At 41.2% G+C, this 18,987-nt stretch overlaps 1 protein-coding gene across 4 annotated transcripts in view; it reads left to right on the top strand.

Annotated features, from left to right (window-relative positions):
- Window positions 1-18,987, top strand: part of PRKCD (protein kinase C delta) — a 129,383-nt gene that overhangs the window by 66,034 nt on the left and 44,362 nt on the right. For all 4 annotated transcript variants that reach the window (XM_073352382.1, XM_073352383.1, XM_073352380.1 and 1 more), the window contains exons 2-3: window positions 10,670-10,806; window positions 17,275-17,474. In XM_073352382.1, coding sequence (XP_073208483.1) covers window positions 10,692-10,806; window positions 17,275-17,474 — 315 coding nt within the window. In that variant the 5' untranslated portion in view covers window positions 10,670-10,691. The remainder of the gene's footprint in view (window positions 1-10,669; window positions 10,807-17,274; window positions 17,475-18,987) is intronic.

Here is an 18,987-nt window from a genome sequence, read left to right as displayed (position 1 = left end):
CCATCCCCCCTCCCTCTGTCGCTTGCTCTCCCCGACCCTCTCTCACATGCCCATTTTCACTGCAAGGCCCAAACAGGCATATTTACTGTTTTGACAGATGTATTATGCTCAGTTCAGGTTTTATTTGTTCCAGGATGCTGGAGCTGGCAGCAAAATAGTCAAAAAGGGTACTTTTTTAAAAAATGAAAGGTTTTCATAATTCTTTCCCTCCCCTCTTCCCATTTTTTATAGCCAGCTCCATGTTTTTTGTCCACTAAAGTTATTGTAATTTTCTGTGTGGAATTAGGACCACACATTATCATAGCTGCAGTGGGTCCGTTAAAGGCCCACTCTTGAAGCCCAAATACAAATCCATAGAGCACAACCACAGAAATGCCTGTGATACCTATATAAATAAGTCTGTAGAAACTGACTCCCACACCTACATGCAGATACACACGTGTATTCATGTGTGCACATCTAGCATGCACTAACACACACAATTCCACATTATTTAATATTACAATTGTTATTTAGTGCCCAGAGACCCCAACTAAGATCAGGGCTCCAGGGTGGTAAGTGCTGGACATACACATAAAAAGAGAGAGTCTGCTACAAAGAGTTTATAATGTCGCTTGACAAAGGTGGGGAGAAATGTATGATACATTGGCTCTTCTGCAATTACTAATCAACAACATTCATTTTTTAAGAAATAATACATTTCTTTTAGAGTTTAGACACACAGTCTCTTACACACATACCATGCATGCATGCACACACTTGCCTACAGAGACACTTTTTCATACGCTTTTCCAGGGGCTGCCTAAATCACCCAGCTGGGAAGGGAGGAAGATGGACTGGAGGGGAAAAGATGGGGTAGGGTGGGGTGGAGGAGAGAGGATGGGGAGGTGTCAAGGTTCTTCCCCCACTCTGAACTCTAGGGTACAGATGTGGGGACCTGCATGAAAAACCTCCTAAGCTTATCTTTACTAGCTTAGGTCAAAACTTCCCCAAGGTACAAAATATTCCACCCGTTGTCCTTGGACTGGCCGCTACCACCACCAAACTAATACTGGTTACTGGGGAAGAGCTGTTTGGACGCGTCCTTCCCCCCAAAATACTTCCCAAAACCTTGCACCCCACTTCCTGGACAAGGTTTGGTAAAAAGCCTCACCAATTTGCCTAGGCGACTACAGACCCAGACCCTTGGATCTTAAGAACAATGAACAATCCTCCCAACACTTGCACCCCCCCTTTCCTGGGAAATGTTGGATAAAAAGCCTCACCAATTTGCATAGGTGACCACAGACCCAAACCCTTGGATCTGAGAACAATGAAAAAGCATTCAGTTTTTACAAGAAGACTTTTAATAAAAAATAGAAGTAAATAGAAATAAAGAAATCCCCCCTGTAAAATCAGGATGGTAGATATCTTACAGGGTAATTAGATTCAAAAACATAGAGAACCCCTCTAGGCAAAACCTTAAGTTACAAAAAAGATACATAGACAGAAATAGTTATTCTATTCAGCACAATTCTTTTCTCAGCCATTTAAAGAAATCATAATCTAACACATACCTAGCTAGATTACTTACTAAAAGTTCTAAGACTCCATTCCTGTTCTGTCCCTGGCAAAAGCAGCATACAGACAGACACAGACCCTTTGTTTCTCTCCCTCCTCCCAGCTTTTGAAAGTATCTTGTCTCCTCATTGGTCATTTTGGTCAGGTGCCAGCGAGGTTACCTTTAGCTTCTTAACCCTTTACAGGTGAGAGGAGCTTTCCCCTGGCCAGGAGGGATTTCAAAGGGGTTTACCCTTCCCTTTATATTTATGACAGGAGGGAAAGAGGCGAAGGATGAGAGCAGGGTGGAGGTGAGAGGGGGCAGTGAAGGAGAGAGGATTTTATTAGGATAATTGGGAGTTCAGATAATCAAGAGAGTAGCCTCTTGCCCCAGTCTCCCCAGCACTCTCCTTTGCAGTCATAAACAGCTGGACAGGGTATAGACCAGTGATACTCAGATCTCTTGGTTCAAGAGTCAAATCAGTGATCAGCATTACCCAAAAGAGCCACAGGAGTGTGAATTCAGTGTTTCGTTTATTATAGTACTATATGTTCGTATTTAAACAGTATGATGGGAAATACTTAGTTTTTCTATATTATATTATACTATGTTACTAACCAATTCTAGTTGATAAAATAATAATACGTGGTTAGTCATATTGCTGTGAGAATAATATTTTACAACCAATATAATAATAACCAACTACAAATGGTTGTTAACATAGTAAAGGCATCCTGACTGGTTAATAATTAAATCACAGTGTTTCAATATTATATGCAGGAAAGAGCTGGAGGAAACGTATTAAAGAGCCACTTGCGGATTGTGAGCCTCAGTCTAAATTTCATGGTATAGACTTTCCTGTTGCCACTATGAAGTAATAGTAAGGCAGCAGACTCCCTATCACCCAGGCTCCTTCTGTGGCTGCTTGGGTCAGTGCATGCATACCCTAGCACTGGCTTCTGGAGGCTGCTGGGGACGGGGCATGGAGGTCACACTGAAGAAGGAGCTGGGTGGGCACCTCAGTGCTGCAACAGCCAGAGCTATGACACAAATTCCACAGGGGACGAGGAGGTTGGGGGAGAGATGTGCATGCCGCAGGGTGGCTAAGTGGGGCATTGCAGGCCGCCTGGGGTGTTGCATGTAGGCAGTTGTTTTGGGGGTGGGGACAAAAAGACTTTGGATAATGTGGAGGTTTGGATGATAGGGTTTCAGATAAATGGCAGTATGCTGTATCTTGTTTTGGGGGCTATGATGAAGAATGTGGTTTTAAAAAAATGTACATCTTATTTCCAGTATGCATTTGTCTAGCTTCAACTTCAAGCAATTGGATCATGTTATACCTTTCTCTGGTTAAGCGACATGCACAGGCTGCTTAGAACTTAAAAATGTAGTTTAAAAATATTGAAAAAGGGCCTGAAAAATACAAATGAAATGGAACACAAACAATGTCGAGTAAGGTACAATTTCAAGATAAAGGATAAAGACCTGATATGATGATCATATAGTAGTATTGCCGATTATAACCAGTGAAAGTGGTGAGTCAGGCCCAAAAAATCATGAGTGACTTAAATTATGAATCTATTTCCACATGTTAAGTATCCTCACACCTTCTTGTCAACTGTCTAATTGGGCCATCTTGATTATCATTACAAAAGTTTTTTTTCTCCTGCTAATAATAGCTCATCTTAATTGATTAGCCTCTCACAGTTTGTATGGCAACTTCCAACTTATCTGTGTGTGTGTGTGTGTATATCTTCTTCCTATATGTTCCATTCAGTGCATCTGATGAAGTGGGCTGTAGCCCACGAAAGCTTATGCTCTAATAAATTTGTTAGTCTCTAAGGTGCCACAAGTCCTCTTGTTTGCAGATACAGACTAACACAGCTGTTACTGTGTTACTCTGAAACCTTAAATTATGAGATATTTTTAAAATTTATTTTGGGTTCTTTTTATTTTCCCTCTGGTTTCTGAGCACATGCTTTGCATTTTCAAGCTTTTTTCATAGATTCATCGATACAAGGTCAGAAGGGACCATTATGATCATCTAGTCTGACCTCCTGCACAACGCAGGCCACAGAATTTCACCCACCCACTCCTGCGAAAAACCTCTCATCTATGTCTGAGCTATTGAAGTCCTCAAAGCTCCTTGAGTCTCCTTTCATAAGACAAGTTTTTCATTCCTCGGATCATCCTAGTAGCCCTTCTCTGAACCTGTTCCAGTTTGAATTCATCCTTCTTAAACATGGGAGACCAGAACTACACGCAGTATTCCAGGTGAGGTCTCACCAGTGCCTCGTATAACGGTACTAAAACCTCCTTATCGCTACTGGAAATATCTCTCCTGATGCACCTCAAGACCACATTTGCTTTTTTCACAGCCATATCACAATGGCGGCTCATAGTCATCCTATGATCAACCTATACTCCAAAGTCCTTCTCCTCCTCCATTACTTCTAATTGATGCATCCCAAGCTTATAACTAAAATGCTTGTTGTTAATCCCTAAATGCATGACCTTACACTTCTCACTAAATTTCATCCTATTACTATTACTCCAGTTCACAAGGTCATCCAGATCCTCCTGTATGATATTCCTGTCCTTCTCTAAATTGGCAATACCTCCCAGCTTTGTATCATCCGCAAACTTTATTAGCACACTCCCATTTTTTGTGCCGAGGTCAGTAATAAAAAGGTTAAATAAGATTGGTCCCAAAACCAATCCTTGAGGAACTCCACTGGTAAGTTCCCTCCAGCCTGACAGTTCACCTTTCAGTAGAACCCATTGTAGTCCCCCCTTTAACCAATTCCTTATCCACCTTTCAATTTTCATATTGATCCCCATCTTTTCCAATTTAACTAATTCCCCATGTGTCACGATATCAAACGCCTTACTGAAATCTAGGTAAATTAGATCCACTGCATTTCCTTTGTTTAAAAAATCTGTTACTTTCTCAAAGAAGGAGATCAGGTTGGTTTGGCATGATCTACCTTTTGTAAAATCATATTGTATTTTGTCCCATTTACCATTGACTTCAATGTCCTTTCTCCTTCAAAAATTTTTTCCAAGACCTTGCATACTACAGATGTCAAATTAACAGCCTTATAGTTACCCAGATCACCTTTTTTCCCTTTCTTAAAAATAGGAACTATGTTAGCAATTCTCCAATCATACGGTACAACCCCTGAGTTTACAGATTCATTAAAAATTCTTGCTAATGGGCTTGCAATTTCGGGTGCCAATTCCTTTAATATTCTTGGATGAAGATTATTATCTGGGCCTGCCGATTTAGTCCCATTAATCTGTTTGAATTTCGCTTCTACCTCAGATGTGGTAATATCTACCTCCATATCCTCATTCCCATTTGTCATGCTGCCATTATCCCTAAGATCCTCTTTGGCCTTATTAAAGACTGAGGCAAATTTGTTTAGACATTGGACCATGCCTAGATTATCATTGACCTCCACTCCATCCTCAGTGTTTAGCGGCCCGACTTCTTCTTTCTTTGTTTTCTTCTTATTTATGTGGCTATAGAACCTTTTACTATTGGTTTTAATTCCCTTTGCAAGGTCCAACTCTACTTGACTTTTAGCCTGTCTCACTTTATCCCTACATGTTCTGACCTCAATAAGGTAGTTTTCCTTGCTGATCCCATGACTTTGAGGACTAGAACCCTGTTTAACAAACCAAAGGCTTACACTTCCATTGAGTCTCTTGAATCCGAGAGCCGGAGATTTAAGAAAACACCAAATACTAAAGGAGTCACATTAACATTGTGAAAGCTGGCAACCCCGATGAGAGCCAGAGCAGGGAAAACCAATATTCTTCACACATAGATGTATGAGAACCAAGAAGCCTAAAGATACCATAGGCCTTCTAGATTATCACAGGGAGTATAACAAAATAGTAGAAAAGTTAATTGAAATATTTTGCCTCATTCTTGACTGTCAGTGATGGGATAATGTCTTTCCCAAAGGCACCACTTATTGGAGAGCATTGTGTGGCCTTGACACACGTATAAGTCTAGAAGAATATTGATTATGGAGCAATTTGAAAAACTCAAGTGTAATAAATCATCAGACCTTCTTGTTTCTGAAGGAAATAAAGTGCGACAAAGGAGTGGTAAAGAGATTCTCACACGGTTATTCAATGCAGCTTTGAAAATAGCAACTGTTCCTGAAGAATTTAGTGCCTGTGCCGGAGGGGCGGGGAGGGACCAGAGCCAAGAGGAACTCTGGGAATTACAAATTAGTGAACCTCATTTGTTTTCTAGGGAAATGTATTATTTAGCAGCATTTATATTTTTCTAACAGTCAGCCAGTCACAACTATGTATGAGTACAAATATGAAAACAAAGTGCTTGTCCTCAATAGCTTGCAATATAATTGATAGTGAATCTAACTAAAGGCAAAACACTACCACACTGGGAAAATTTAGTTTGATCGGGTCAAACTGACACATTACTTGCAATTGAAAACTATGCCCCTCTCTCTAGTTAATAAAATTGTAAAGGTCCAAAGAAGGTCAACAGAGATAGAAATACATATGAGTCTATAAAAAACAGAATTAATTAGCATTGACGGGAGAGGAGAGGGAAAGTAGTTCAGGTTCTTTAAAGAACGGTGTATGTATAGTTAAAATCTCATCCATCCTCTCTTATGCTGGCACACTTGAACAAGGGGTCACTTGCTGAAATTAATGCTGGGTAAATTTAAAGCCAATAACAGGAAATAATTTTTCAGAGCTTGGAGTCAGCCTGTGGGATTCAGAGCTCCAGGAGATCAAACTCTCCTGCTGGAGCTAAATTTTAAAAGGAGCTGGATAATTTGATGAGTGATAACTTTTATTAGGCTTGCTAAGACAAAAGTCATGAGCTCATAATTGCAGGGTTCAGGAAGAAATTCCTCCCCACACACCACACACATACACAATTGGCTAAGTGCATTATGGCTTTTTTACACACGCACCCCCCCCCCTTTTTTTAAACTGAAGCATCAAGTTGGTGGCCACTGCTTGAGGCAGGGCATGAGACTTGAAGCACCAGTTGTTATATCTTGTCTGCAAACCCTGTGTTGCTTAATTTTTTTAAATTGGATTGTTTTCCTAACCTAGAAAAATAAACCACTTTGACATTTAAGTTTATTTCTGAGGATTTGAAACTATGCAACATATAATGATGGTATGAATTGAACATATCATTGGATATATGTTCAGTTACAATGACCTATCAGAAAATGATAGCTCAGTGGAAGCCAAGTTAGATTTTCCAAGCTTTGCAAAATCCTAACCTAAATTTTCAAAAGTGACTTAATTTGGGGTGCCTCATTGTTTTAATTTATTTTTCAAAAAATAAATCTTAATGTGGTCTGACTTTTGCAGAAGTGCTGAGCAGCTAACCTCTGAAATTCAGGACCCTGAACACTTACCTCTTATATAGCACTTTTCATCACTAGATCTCAAAGAGCTTTATAAATGAAGTCAGTGTTGTTGTTCCCATTTTACAGATGGGGAAACCAAGGCACGGCTAGGCGTAGTAACTTGCACAAGGTCACCAAACAGGTCAGCAGCAGAGTCATGAATAGAACACAGGTCTCCTGACCTAAAATCCGGATTACTGAAGAATCTTGTCTTAAGTTAAAGCGTTCAGTGGAGTGTACTGGTAAGTTCTAGATTTCAAACATGAAGGGCATGATTCTGATCTTGTTCACACCAGTTTTACACAATGGAGTTAGTGTAGATTTAGAATAGTGTAGGTGAGATCAGAATCAGGTCTCAATTCCCTAACAGAAGAAATGTAAAATGTAATGACAGACCAATAAATGGTTTTCACAGCAGCCTCCATGTCCTCCAATGTCCCTTTAGAAAGGAAACCTCATTTGACAATAAAATTAGGTAAGCAAACAAAACTTTTTCTATGATTATTCAGCGTGGTGTTCCATTGTATTATGAATTTTCAGACCTCAGGACCATAAATTAATTTTAGATTTATTTTCTTTATTCTTCCTGAATCAGAGAAGTGTTGACAGTTTCAGGTTCTTCGTCTCTCCATTATTTCAAAACAATTCATAGTTGTATTTGGTTTTTTTTATCAGTGTCTCTGTGAAGGATAAAACAAACATTGAGTACTCAAGGTTTAGTTGTGAACTCGGTGGACAGAGAAAAGGATGTAGCAATAATTGAGACATGAGATAAGAGACTGTATGAGAGTTTTAACTGACTTAGATGGATAGGAAACGCTGTAATATACAGATGTTATGAAGAAAGAAACAGCAAGATTTAGAAATAGCCTGTATGTGAAGGCCTAGAGAGAGAGGTCCAAGTCAAGATGACACCCAAACTATGGGCCTGAATGACAGGTAAATGGTGATGGTGTCCACAGTGTTTGAGAGAGGAGATAGATTAAAACCCCTGTTTTAGTCATGTTGAGCTTGAGCTGATGGCTAGACCTCTACTGAAGTTGTAATGTTCTAAACTCCTCAGAACTAGCTTAAAGCCAAAGAAAATGATAGAAATGTATATATAGTCTGAAGTATATATTTAAAGGTACCTTTTGCAAAGCTGCCATAGTGCTAACTGAATAGGCGAAAAGTCTTGGAGTAATAATGAATGAATCAGTGTTACTGGAAAAGATGAAAGCAAGAGTGTGAAGGAAATATTTCTGTACTAAGCATGTAGGAAAGTGCGAAAGTAAACATGGACTAGTGATGTATGGGCCACTTATTTAAACAGCATGTTTTTAATGTTGAAAAGGCACCTGTATTCAGTGATTATTTAACACTGTTTGGCAGGAGGAATTATCCTGACTAGTCAAGACAGATCTTTCCAAAACAATGTAGGAAATCTTACTGTAGATTCAGCAGTTCATCAGTGCTTCTGCAAATGGAGGCAATGTATTAAATGACAGAAGTTATGTCCCTTTCTGCATTGACTACCTACCTCTTGAGGTTGCACAGAGAATTGGCAATGTAGCTGTGCCTTGGCAGGACCGCATAGCAACTAGAAGAGAAGACATTCTGTATTCCCATGATTAATGAAACAGTTATGTAAGACAAGGTTTGTCATCTTCAGTCCTTGGATGTGTGGATTAAAGGGGTAGGTAGAGCACTACTCCTGGGGGCATGCTACACCAAAAAATTAAATTCTGCACCAAAAAATAATAATAATAAATTCTGCACGCAATATTTTAAAATTCTGCAAATTTTATTTGTCAAATAAATATGGAGGTTCCATCATGGCGTTGGGGAGCACAGGCCACTGGCTGCATGGAGGTGGGAGATCACTGTGCAGTTCCTCCTTCCCTCCCCCCAGACACTGACTCAGCGGTGAGGTTGCACCCAACCCTGACACAGCGCAAGGGCCGGGCCTGCCCCAAAAGCATCCTAGGGCCCTGCCCCTCCATGCTAGGTGTACCAGGTGTGGGCAGGCAGGCTCAGCAAGGCAGAATCCAAGTGTGGACGGGCTTAGTGGGGGGGGGGGGAGGGATCCAGGTGTGGGTTGATAGAGTTCTATGTGGGGCAGTCTGGATGTGGGCATCTCAGTGGAGGATCTGGGTGCGGGGGGGATCTGGATGCACAGAGGCTTGTTGGGGGGGGTTCTGAATGCAACGGTAAGGGGACTCTGCAGGGGGGGTCCAGGTGAATGTGGTTGGCACTCAGCAGGATGAGGTCTGGGTGTGGGGGGGATAGAGCTCGGCAGGGGGAGTGTGGGTGTGGGGGGCTCAGTAGAGGGTCCAGATGCTGAGGAAGTGGGGCTCACTGGGGTGGGGATCCAAGTGCAGCTGGTTGGGGCTAGGTGAGGTGGGGATCCAGGTATGGGTGGCTCGTCAGGGTGGTCCAGGTGCAGAGGCAGTGGAGTTCATCGCGGGGGTTCTGAGTGCAAGTGGGGTGAGGCTCAGCAGGAGGGTCTAAGTATGAGGGTGACTGGATGCATGGGGGTTGGGCAGATGGGGGAGCAGCTACCTGTAGAGGGATCCCTCTCCCTGGAGCTGAGAAGTGATGGGCGCAGGAAGCGGGTGTGTGGGGAGTGAATTTGTAGAGCTTCCTGCATCTGGGAGAGAAATCTGGGGGTGGGTCTGACCCGGCTCTGGATGCTGTGCAGGGGAAGAGGAAGTCCTGTCCTGTCAAGCCAGGACTAGCAGCTGGCGCTGGGTAGGAGCCACCAGCCGGGTCTTCCCCAGTCCCACCCTCTGCCCCACGGTGATTTTACGTCTCTGCCAGCTGCCCTGGGCACTCGAAACATGCTGCTGGGGAGGGTCACATGTCTGCTCTTGTGGCTTCCCTTTGCTTCCCTATCAGAAAGACATTTTTCTGTGGGGAAGTAAAGAAATCTGCAGGGGACATAAATTCTGTGCATACACAGTGGCACAGAATTCCCCCAGGAGTAGAGCAGGCAAACTTCTGAGAGAAACTTCCAACTAGAAGAAAGCACTTTTTAAAAAGTGAACATCTCTGATTATGCCAAGTGAGCCAATATGCCACATGATAGTTGGTCACATCCACTTTGTCAGATCACATAAGTGCTTCCAAAAAAAATCATAACTTTGTTAGTCTTAACAGATAAATGCATTCAAGGCAGTGGAATCTCAACAAGTTTAATGCACATGTAAGGTCATTATATTTGGGTTACAGTTCAGTTTTGTAGTTCATAGAGGTCTACATTGAGTGTTTCTGTAGCTTTGATGTTAAACTCCATACCAACAGAAGCGCTTAGTTAATCCATTAACTAAGCGCTTCTATTGGTATGGAGCTTATCAAAGTTAATCTATTAACAATATGCTGCACAGCCTTATGTATTCAAAGGGGCTGAAGAGGTTGTGACTGTGATTTGGACATATTGGGAAGGAGGTCTCTTCAAACTTGTCTGGTTAAAATATCCTCTTAGCAATATCTAATAATGTGGCTTTATTATAATCTACTTCAGTTCTACGGTTGTGCTCTCAAAAAGTGCCCTTAAATTTTTACCATGCAAGTTTTGCACATTCAAATAGATGCATTAGCAAAAGTTGTAAGGGCAAATTTAGAGACTGGATTTGGGGTCACTTTGATTGAAGCACCTCATATTAGATTTTGGTTTTCTTATCTGCTTCAACCCAATTTTTTATTTTAGGATTTATATTTTCTTTTGTTCACCTAGATTTGTGCCACTGTTGTGAGCAATGGCTCCCTTCTTAAGGATATCTTTCAACTCATTTGAGCTGGGACCAGTGCAGAATGAAGGGGAGCAGCTGCAGCCCTTCTGCGCTATAAAGATGAAAGAAGCCTTGACAACAGGTACAGTAATGACTGACACATTTCTAGACTTGAATATGCTTTAGAAATTACATACTCTACACACGTGCTGTGGCAGGGCTGCAGGACTCAAGACTCAGTCCTGCAAGGTGCTGAGCGCTCTTGTCCTGATCCTGCAAAGCACTTAGGTGTGTTGGCTTCACTTAAAGAAAAGTGAGAAGTTCCATTGACTTCTGTGGAGTCCATGCTTTTGCTGGATGTGGCCCAGATTGCTCAGCACTTTGCAGGATCAAATCCTTCCTTATTAATTTCCTATTTCTCTACAAAAAAGAAATGTATGTGGCAAAACTTTCTAATTGTCCTATTTGCATAGGTTGTTGTGGTGACTAGCTAATGAGCTAACGTTTGCAAATCCGCTCTCTGCATGCTAATTGGTAAAATATGCTTACCTGAAAGTTTGGGGAGAACTGTGGTATGTATACTGGAAGAGCACTCTACATTGCATTGGGATGAGAGCCCTTTTTCTCAAATGCAGGACAGTAAATAGCTGCAGTGTGTTAAATGAAATATAAGTTAGTGGGAAATTTTGGTTTATCATCATCACCAAGGGTTCTTGATAGGAATTAATTTGTATGGAGCTAATTATACTCCATGTGAACATGTCCCTGTGACATGTTAATGCAACACAAACAATAATAATTACCTATGCGGTGGGGGAACACAAGTTCTTTGACCTTCATTTCAGAATTAAATTAGTACAGTATGTCTGTACTAAACAAAAAAGAATTAACATTTTTGAAGGATTTAGAGGCCTGTAGAAACTGTCTTCCTCTCACAAGAATTTAGGCCCATTTCTTCCTATGATATTTATCTAGTGGTTGCTCATAATAGCTGCATTGAGTGGGCAGTAAAATCATAGGAATTGCTATGCCATATCATACCCAAGGGCCGTTATTCTATCTCTGACAGTTGCCAGCACTAGATGCCTCAGAGAAATAACAAGAAACACCACAGTAGGCAGATGTGGGATAATCTTCTCCACAATCTATAATTGGTAGAGATTGTCTTAAGACCTGACAAATGAGGTTTTACATCTCTCCCAAAAAATTGTTCGAATTAACTATAACTGAATATTCTTGTTACCTGCATAAATATCCAATCCTTTTTTGAATCTTGCTAAATCCTTGGCCTCAGTGATTTCCTGTCGCAGTAAATTCCGCGTGCTGTGTGAAAGTGTTTCCTTCTCTCCATTTTGAATGTCTTAACCATTCCAGTTCCTTGCACATCCCCTTGTTCCTGTTCTGTGACAGGAAGAACAGGCACTCCTGATTTTATCTACTTTTACCATGTCTCTTACTTGTCTCCTTTCTAAAATAAACAATCCCAATTTTTTCAATCTCTCTTCATGAGAGGTTTTTTTCCAGGCCTTTCATCAGTCTCATTGCTCTTCTCTGAAGCCTCTTGAACCTTGTTGGACTTTTTGAGGAGTTTTTTTGGAGATGCAGTGACTGGTTCTGCACAGAGTGTGGTCCTACACCGCTGCTCTGCTGTAGGGTCAAGTAACAACACACCAGGGTGGGGCAGTATGATGCTTTCTCGGGGTACCCAGAATTGTGAGTCACCTTGTTACCTTCCTGCCTCAGTAGAAGAGAGAGATTTCTTTGTGCTTAACTGGATGTTAGCTACCCAAACAATCTCCTCAGGGCTCTGCCAGCCCTTGTGTGCCTAGAATCATAGAATATCAGAGTTGGAAGGGACCTCAGGAGGTCATCTAGTCCAACCCCCTGCTCAAAGCAGGACCAATCCCCAACTAAATGTGAAGGCAACATGGAGTCAGCACACATGGGAATAAACCACAATTGTCATTCTGACTCTGGAGACAAAACAATGAACTTTGCAGATACAAGGGGAAGGCAAAAAGGACACCTTTTTGTCCTTCACTGAGAAAGCAAAAAGGTCAGTGCTTTTTCAATTCATAAGAGAGGGATCCCAGCCATGCTGGCTGGAGACTCTGAGAGATTACTTTAGCTGAAAAACTATTTTAGACAAAGGTTTTAGCCTGATGAAGTTAAGTTGGGACTCTATGAAGTGTGTTTCTGTTTCCATCATTATCCTTACTCACTAAATGTTAGCCTTTTGATAATAAACTTATGATTGTTTTCACTATAAGTATCTCTCTATGGTGTAATATTATAGTTGAATCAAAGTGTGTGTACTCATGTGTGTACTGCTTCCTTGGAGGACAGCTTACCTGGGAATTGCTGAGTGTGTCCAGTGACTAAGTGCTGGCCATACAGGGGAATGCTTCAAGAGGGTTTGGGGACTGGCATGCATCTAGGCCCTGGTTGTCATGGGAGACTTCCATCACCCTGATATCTGCTGGAAGAGCAATACAGCAGTGCACAGACAATCCAGGAAGTTTTTGGAAGGTGTAGGGGACAATTTCCTGGTGCAAGTGCTGGAGGAACCAACTGGGGGAGAGCTCTTCTTGACCTGCTGCTCACAAACCGGAAAGAATTAGTAGGGGAAGCAAAAGTGGATTGGAACTTGGGAGGCAGTGACCATGAGATGGTCGAGTTCAGGATCCTGACACAAGGAAGAAAGGAGAGCAGCAGAATACGGACCCTGGACTTCAGAAAAGCAGACTTTGACTCCCTCAGGGAACTGATGGGCCGAATCCCCTAGGAGAATAACATGAGGGGGAAAGGAGTCCAGGAGAGCTGGCTGTATTTTAAAGAATCCTTATTGAGGTTGCAGATGTGTAGAAAGAATAGTAAATATGGCAGGTGACCAGCTTGACTTAACAGTGAAATCCTTGCTGATCTTAAACACAAAAAAGAAGCTTACAAGAAGTGGAAGGTTGGACAAATGATCAGGGAGGAGTATAAAAATATTGCTCATGCATGCAGGAGTGAAATCAGGAAGGCCAAATCACACTTGGAGTTGCAGCTAGCAAGGGATGTTAAGAGTATGACATAAGCTTTTAGTAGAGACCTCATTTGATGGTCTTTGCTTTCATAGTATTTGTGCAATGTGGTGGGTGTAGTGAGTTTGTCAAGCCAGTCAGAAGTTACTGTTACAGAACAATGAACCCTTTTGTCAGTTGGTATTGAGTGGTTCTTAGGGTCACAGGCAGTAAGGTGACTCAGAACAAGATCCAGCAACCTCCCTTTGAAAATCCTGTTTTAATGGGGTTGGAAAAAAGAGGCTCACCAGGGGGGTTGAGAGCCTCCTGTCAGGTGGGTGCGAACCTGCACACCCTCTCTTCATTGTGTGCCCTCCCCCCCCATCCCCCCGTCAGCTGTAGCCCTTGTCAGGTGGGTCTTCAGTGGCTCAGCCCTCTGGCCGAGTCACACAGAGTCAATATGCATGAACATGAAAATTTTGCCTTGTCCTTGAATCCTATGCTGCCACCACCAAGCATGTTAAACAAAGAACAGGGAAAGAGCCCACTTGGAGATGTCTTCCCCCCAAAATATCCCCTCAAGCCCTACACCCCCTTTCCTGGGGAAGGCTTGATAAAAATTCTCACCAATTTGCATAGGTGAACACAGACCCAAACCCTTGGATCTTAAGAACAATGAAAAAGCAATCAGGATCTTAGAAGAAGAATTTTAATTAAAGAAAAAGTAAAAGAATCACCTCTGTAAAATCAGGAAGGTAAATACCTTACAGGGTAATCAGATTCAAAACATAGAGAATCCCTCTAGGCAAACCCTTAAGTTACAAAAAGACACAGAAACAGGAATTTACATTCCATTCAGCACAGCTTATTTACCAGCCATTTGAACAAAAGGAAATCTAACGCATTTCTAGCTAGATTACTTACTAACTGAACAGAAGTTCTGAAGAGCATTCCTGACCTGGTCCCAGCAAAAGCATCACACAGACAGACAGACCCTTTGTTTCCCCCCCAACCTCCAGCTTTGAAAGTAACTTGTCTCCTCATTGGTCATTTTGGTCAGGTGCCAGTGAGGTTATCCTAGCTTCTTAAACCTTTACAGGTGAAAGGGTTTTGTCTCTGAGCAGGAGGGATTTTATAGTTCTGTATACAGAAAGGTGGTTACCCGTCCCTTTATATTTATGACAGATGCATATATTTCTCTTTATATTGGATCATAGAATCATAGAATATCAGGGTTGGAAGGAACCCCAGGAGGTCATCTAGTCCAACCCCCTGCTCAAAGCAGGACCAATCCCCAACTAAATCATCCCAGCCAGGGCTTTGTGAAGCTTGACCTTAAAAACTTCTAAGGAAGGAGATTCCACCACCTCCCTAGGTAATGCGTTCCAGTGCTTCACCACCCTCCTAGTGAAAAAGTTTTTCCTAATATCCAACCTAAACCTCCCCCACTGCAACTTGAGACCATTACTCCTTGTTCTGTCATCTGCTACCACTGAGAACAGTCTAGATCCATCCTCTTTGGAACCCCCTTTCAGGTAGTTGAAAGCAGCTATCAAATCCCCCCTTATTCTTCTCTTCCGCAGACTAAACAATCCCAGTTCTCTCAGCCTCTCCTCATAAGTCATGTGTTCCAGTCCCCTAATCATTTTTGTTGCTCTCTGCTGGACGCTTTCCAATTTTTCCACGTCCTTCTTGTAGTGTGGGGCCCAAAACTGGACACAGTACTCCAGATGGGGCCTCACCAATGTTGAATAGAGGGGAACGATCACATCCCTCGATTTGCTGGCAATGCCCCTACTTGCACAGCCCAAAATGCCATTGGCCTTCTTAGCAACAAGGGCACGCTGTTGACTCATATCCAGCTTCTCATCCACTGTAACCCCTATGGGGTTGAAGGTTCTCTCCATTAATGTTCTTTTTCTGATGTTCCAGGGGCAACGTTCTATAGTACTGTGCTTTCTGATGACAACATTCAGTTTTTAACAATCAGATGACTAGGCCGGTCTACTGGATGTGCCATGTAGAAGACCTGGTCTTGATGGCCAGTTTCTTATTGCCCAGTGCAGCAGAAACTTCAGGCAATGGTGAGATAGCATGCTCATCCCATAGACACTAGGGAGTGTGTTATGGTTGAACAGAAACCCTTACAACTAATTAGTACAACCATGTATATCGCCAGTTAGTCATTCCTATCTTTTGTTTGAAAGATGACAGTGATGTTGGAGAAGAAAAACATGGGTATGAGAAGATCCTTTAGGATTATAATAAAAGTTCTGTCTAACTTAGGGCTTTCTATAGTTACTCTCACCATATGTTTATCTAAAAACCTTCATAGTAGCTATAGAGAGTGCAGAGTTCTGGAAAGAACGTTTGATTAATTGAAACCTTTGCTGTGATTAGCTGTCTACAAGACTCTTCAAATTCCAGGTAAAAGCTTTTGAATACAAGTAAAGGGAGAAAAAACAGAAAGTCATAACAAAATGCAGGAGATATTCAGGTGGCTGTTTGTGAACATTTTGAGAATGCCTTTTGGCAAGCAGACTTAAGCTTACTTGTCAAAGCTGTAATTTGTAATGCTGTTCTTGGCAGGCATTCCCTAATAAAGAAATACTAAGATGTTATTCTTTACTGCTGTTTGGACAGCTCATCACAATGAGCAGAGTGCATCAAACTAACTGTTATTGAATTAATATAAACTTAACTTGGAATTCATGCTTCAGAAAGGTGTTTAGATAATAAGGGCCCAATCCTTCCCTCGGAGTAAACAGGACTTCTACCAGTTACTTTGATGGGAGGAAGATCATGGCCTAACTTCTTTGGGTATGGGTTGTGCTCTTGTTCTGGTTTGTACAGCATTAGCACAGGAGAATCCCAGTCTGTGACTAAGACTTCTCTGCACCATGGTAATACAAATAATAATAATAATAATTGAAGTCCATGCATGCTGTACAGGAGGAGGGAGGACTTGCAATACTTTGAAAGCTGTAGAAATCATGACTGATCAGACCACAGTACTGTTAAGGGTGACTTTTCCCTGTGCTGCTTCTGAATAGAACTGTGAGAAGAATGCCAGAATAGGTTAGGAAACTAGTTAATGAGATTTTTCAGCTTCAGGCCACCAGTTGGAATTCAAACTAAGCCAGCATTAAACATCTCTTAATTTGTCATGTAGTGGTGGATGCCTGACATGAGAAGCTGGTGATCTAATCCCCATCACACAATAAACTAACGCCTTCTGGGCATTTTCAGCAAACAGTCTAAAGACTGAACTGAATGTCCATGGACACTGAACTACCGTCTGATATAGCTCTTCCCTCTAGATCCAAGTTGATGCGCGTTAGCACTTTCACTGCTGGTGGCTGTGCTATAACTGATATGTGAATAAACATAACTCTCAAGGATCAGAGAGTTTACCAATGTTGGAATATTTTGGTGCTTTCCTGGGTGGCAACCACAACCTCATGCTTTCTGAGGTTCTCTCCTGCTTATGATTTCATAGTGAGGGTCATCTCAATATTGTTGTTTTTCCATTTAAAGTCAAATCAGATATTGTCCTATGTAGAGCCATCACTTATCACTTACCTCACTTTCTGTGCCGTTTTCAGAGAGGGGGAAAACTTTGGTTCAGAGGAAACCCACCATGTACCCAGAATGGAAATCTTCCTTTGATGCCCACATCTATGAAGGACGTGTCATTCAAATTGTTCTCATGAAGGCAGCAGAAGACCCACTGTCCGAGGTGACCGTAGGGGTATCAGTCTTGGCAGAGAGATGCAAGAAGGGCAACGGCAAAGCAGAGTTCTGGGTAAGTGTAAAGATGAATCCATTCAAAATCACTCATTTGTGTTTTTTGTCTTGTTTGATTTCACTCAAGCTGAACAGACATGCCATTTCACTTTTAAAATATGAGTGTTTGCTCCCTTTTGACATGCATGGCAGTCTAACTAAGACAGTTATTTTAGAATTGCTAATGATGTAAATAATGGAATATCAGTGTCCGTGAAGTTGATAGTAAAATCCTAGGCTTCAGTGTCTAAAAATAATGACCCATATCACACTCAGAATTTATCTTAAAAAGTACCACAGACTATGAGTGTGATCAGCATATATGTTAATAGAGTTGGATTATCACAATTAACCTGTATATGATGAAAAGTGAAGCTAATTCTAAATCTCTTTAATTTTGTATTTTGCTTTTCAAAAATAATGTCTACTTGTGCTGGAACAAGTTGTTTCCTTCCTTCCTGACCCCCTGCTATTCTATCATCCTTTATTGCCCTCATGTCCTGTGACATATGTGAAGAGTTCTGTTTACAAATGCAATTTTGAATGCCTTGTTTCTAAACAAAAGCTCACTGTTGCAATTCACTGTTGCAATGATTATCATTTTGTCTCTGCTATTTACATGGCAAATGATTTGTAAACTTATTAAAACTTCTCCATTAAATAAATAAATTTAAATTTTTAAAAAGTGTTTGGATTCACTGTCTCATCTTGCCCTTGAGTGAAGAGCAGCTGCGTCTTACGGGATGAGGGTCTGGTTTATCTCAAAAGGTTAAATGTTTTCTCAGTAGTCCTGTGGTCTCCATATATATTATTTTACTAAATGAGTTCTCCCATAAAACCTTAACTCAAGCATAGAAAAATAACAAAGTAGGGGAACCTTGTGTTTAAAATGGCTTCAAGTTAGGCAATATAAAATTTATCAAAACTTTCATAGTTGCTTCATTTAACATTTAACATTTAACAAATTTCCTAAGCACAGTTCTGAGTCTGAGTTAATCATTTTGGAAATGATTCTGGGTAGACACTGAAAACCTCAAGTGACAAAAGAATGGAAACATTCAAAATTATGTTTTCAATAGAAATGGGATCAGAACCCCGGATCTGAACATCGAAAACTCTGGTGAAGTTCAGATCAGAATTCAAACATTTCAGCCTGGGTCCATCTCTAATATTTAATATATTGATGCTTTCATTTGATTAATTTGACTTAATTGATTTTCATTAAGTAAAATCCCAACTATGTCATATTACAAAACCGCTTCCCCTTCTACATTTTCATAGCTTCATACGTTGGAAGTGAACAAGGAAATATTTTAAATGCATTTGTGATTTCCCCTTTTTCCTCATTTACTGAGGTAGACTAGCCCCTAGTCCCATAATACAGAGTTTCTGTATTTCTCAAGGTCAAGATGAGTGAGCAGCATCCAACAGAATTTTTTGGTATTTTGAAGAGCTTGTTCTCATTACTTACAGCAGTGGCATATAATCCATGTTTAAAACATTAGAGGGTCTCCACATATTAAATCAGCCGT

Source organism: Lepidochelys kempii, chromosome 7, assembly GCF_965140265.1.
Source record: "Lepidochelys kempii isolate rLepKem1 chromosome 7, rLepKem1.hap2, whole genome shotgun sequence".
NCBI classification, from domain to species: domain Eukaryota; kingdom Metazoa; phylum Chordata; order Testudines; family Cheloniidae; genus Lepidochelys; species Lepidochelys kempii.
Note: the sequence above shows the minus strand (reverse complement) of the source record. Positions and strands in the feature narration are given on the sequence as shown.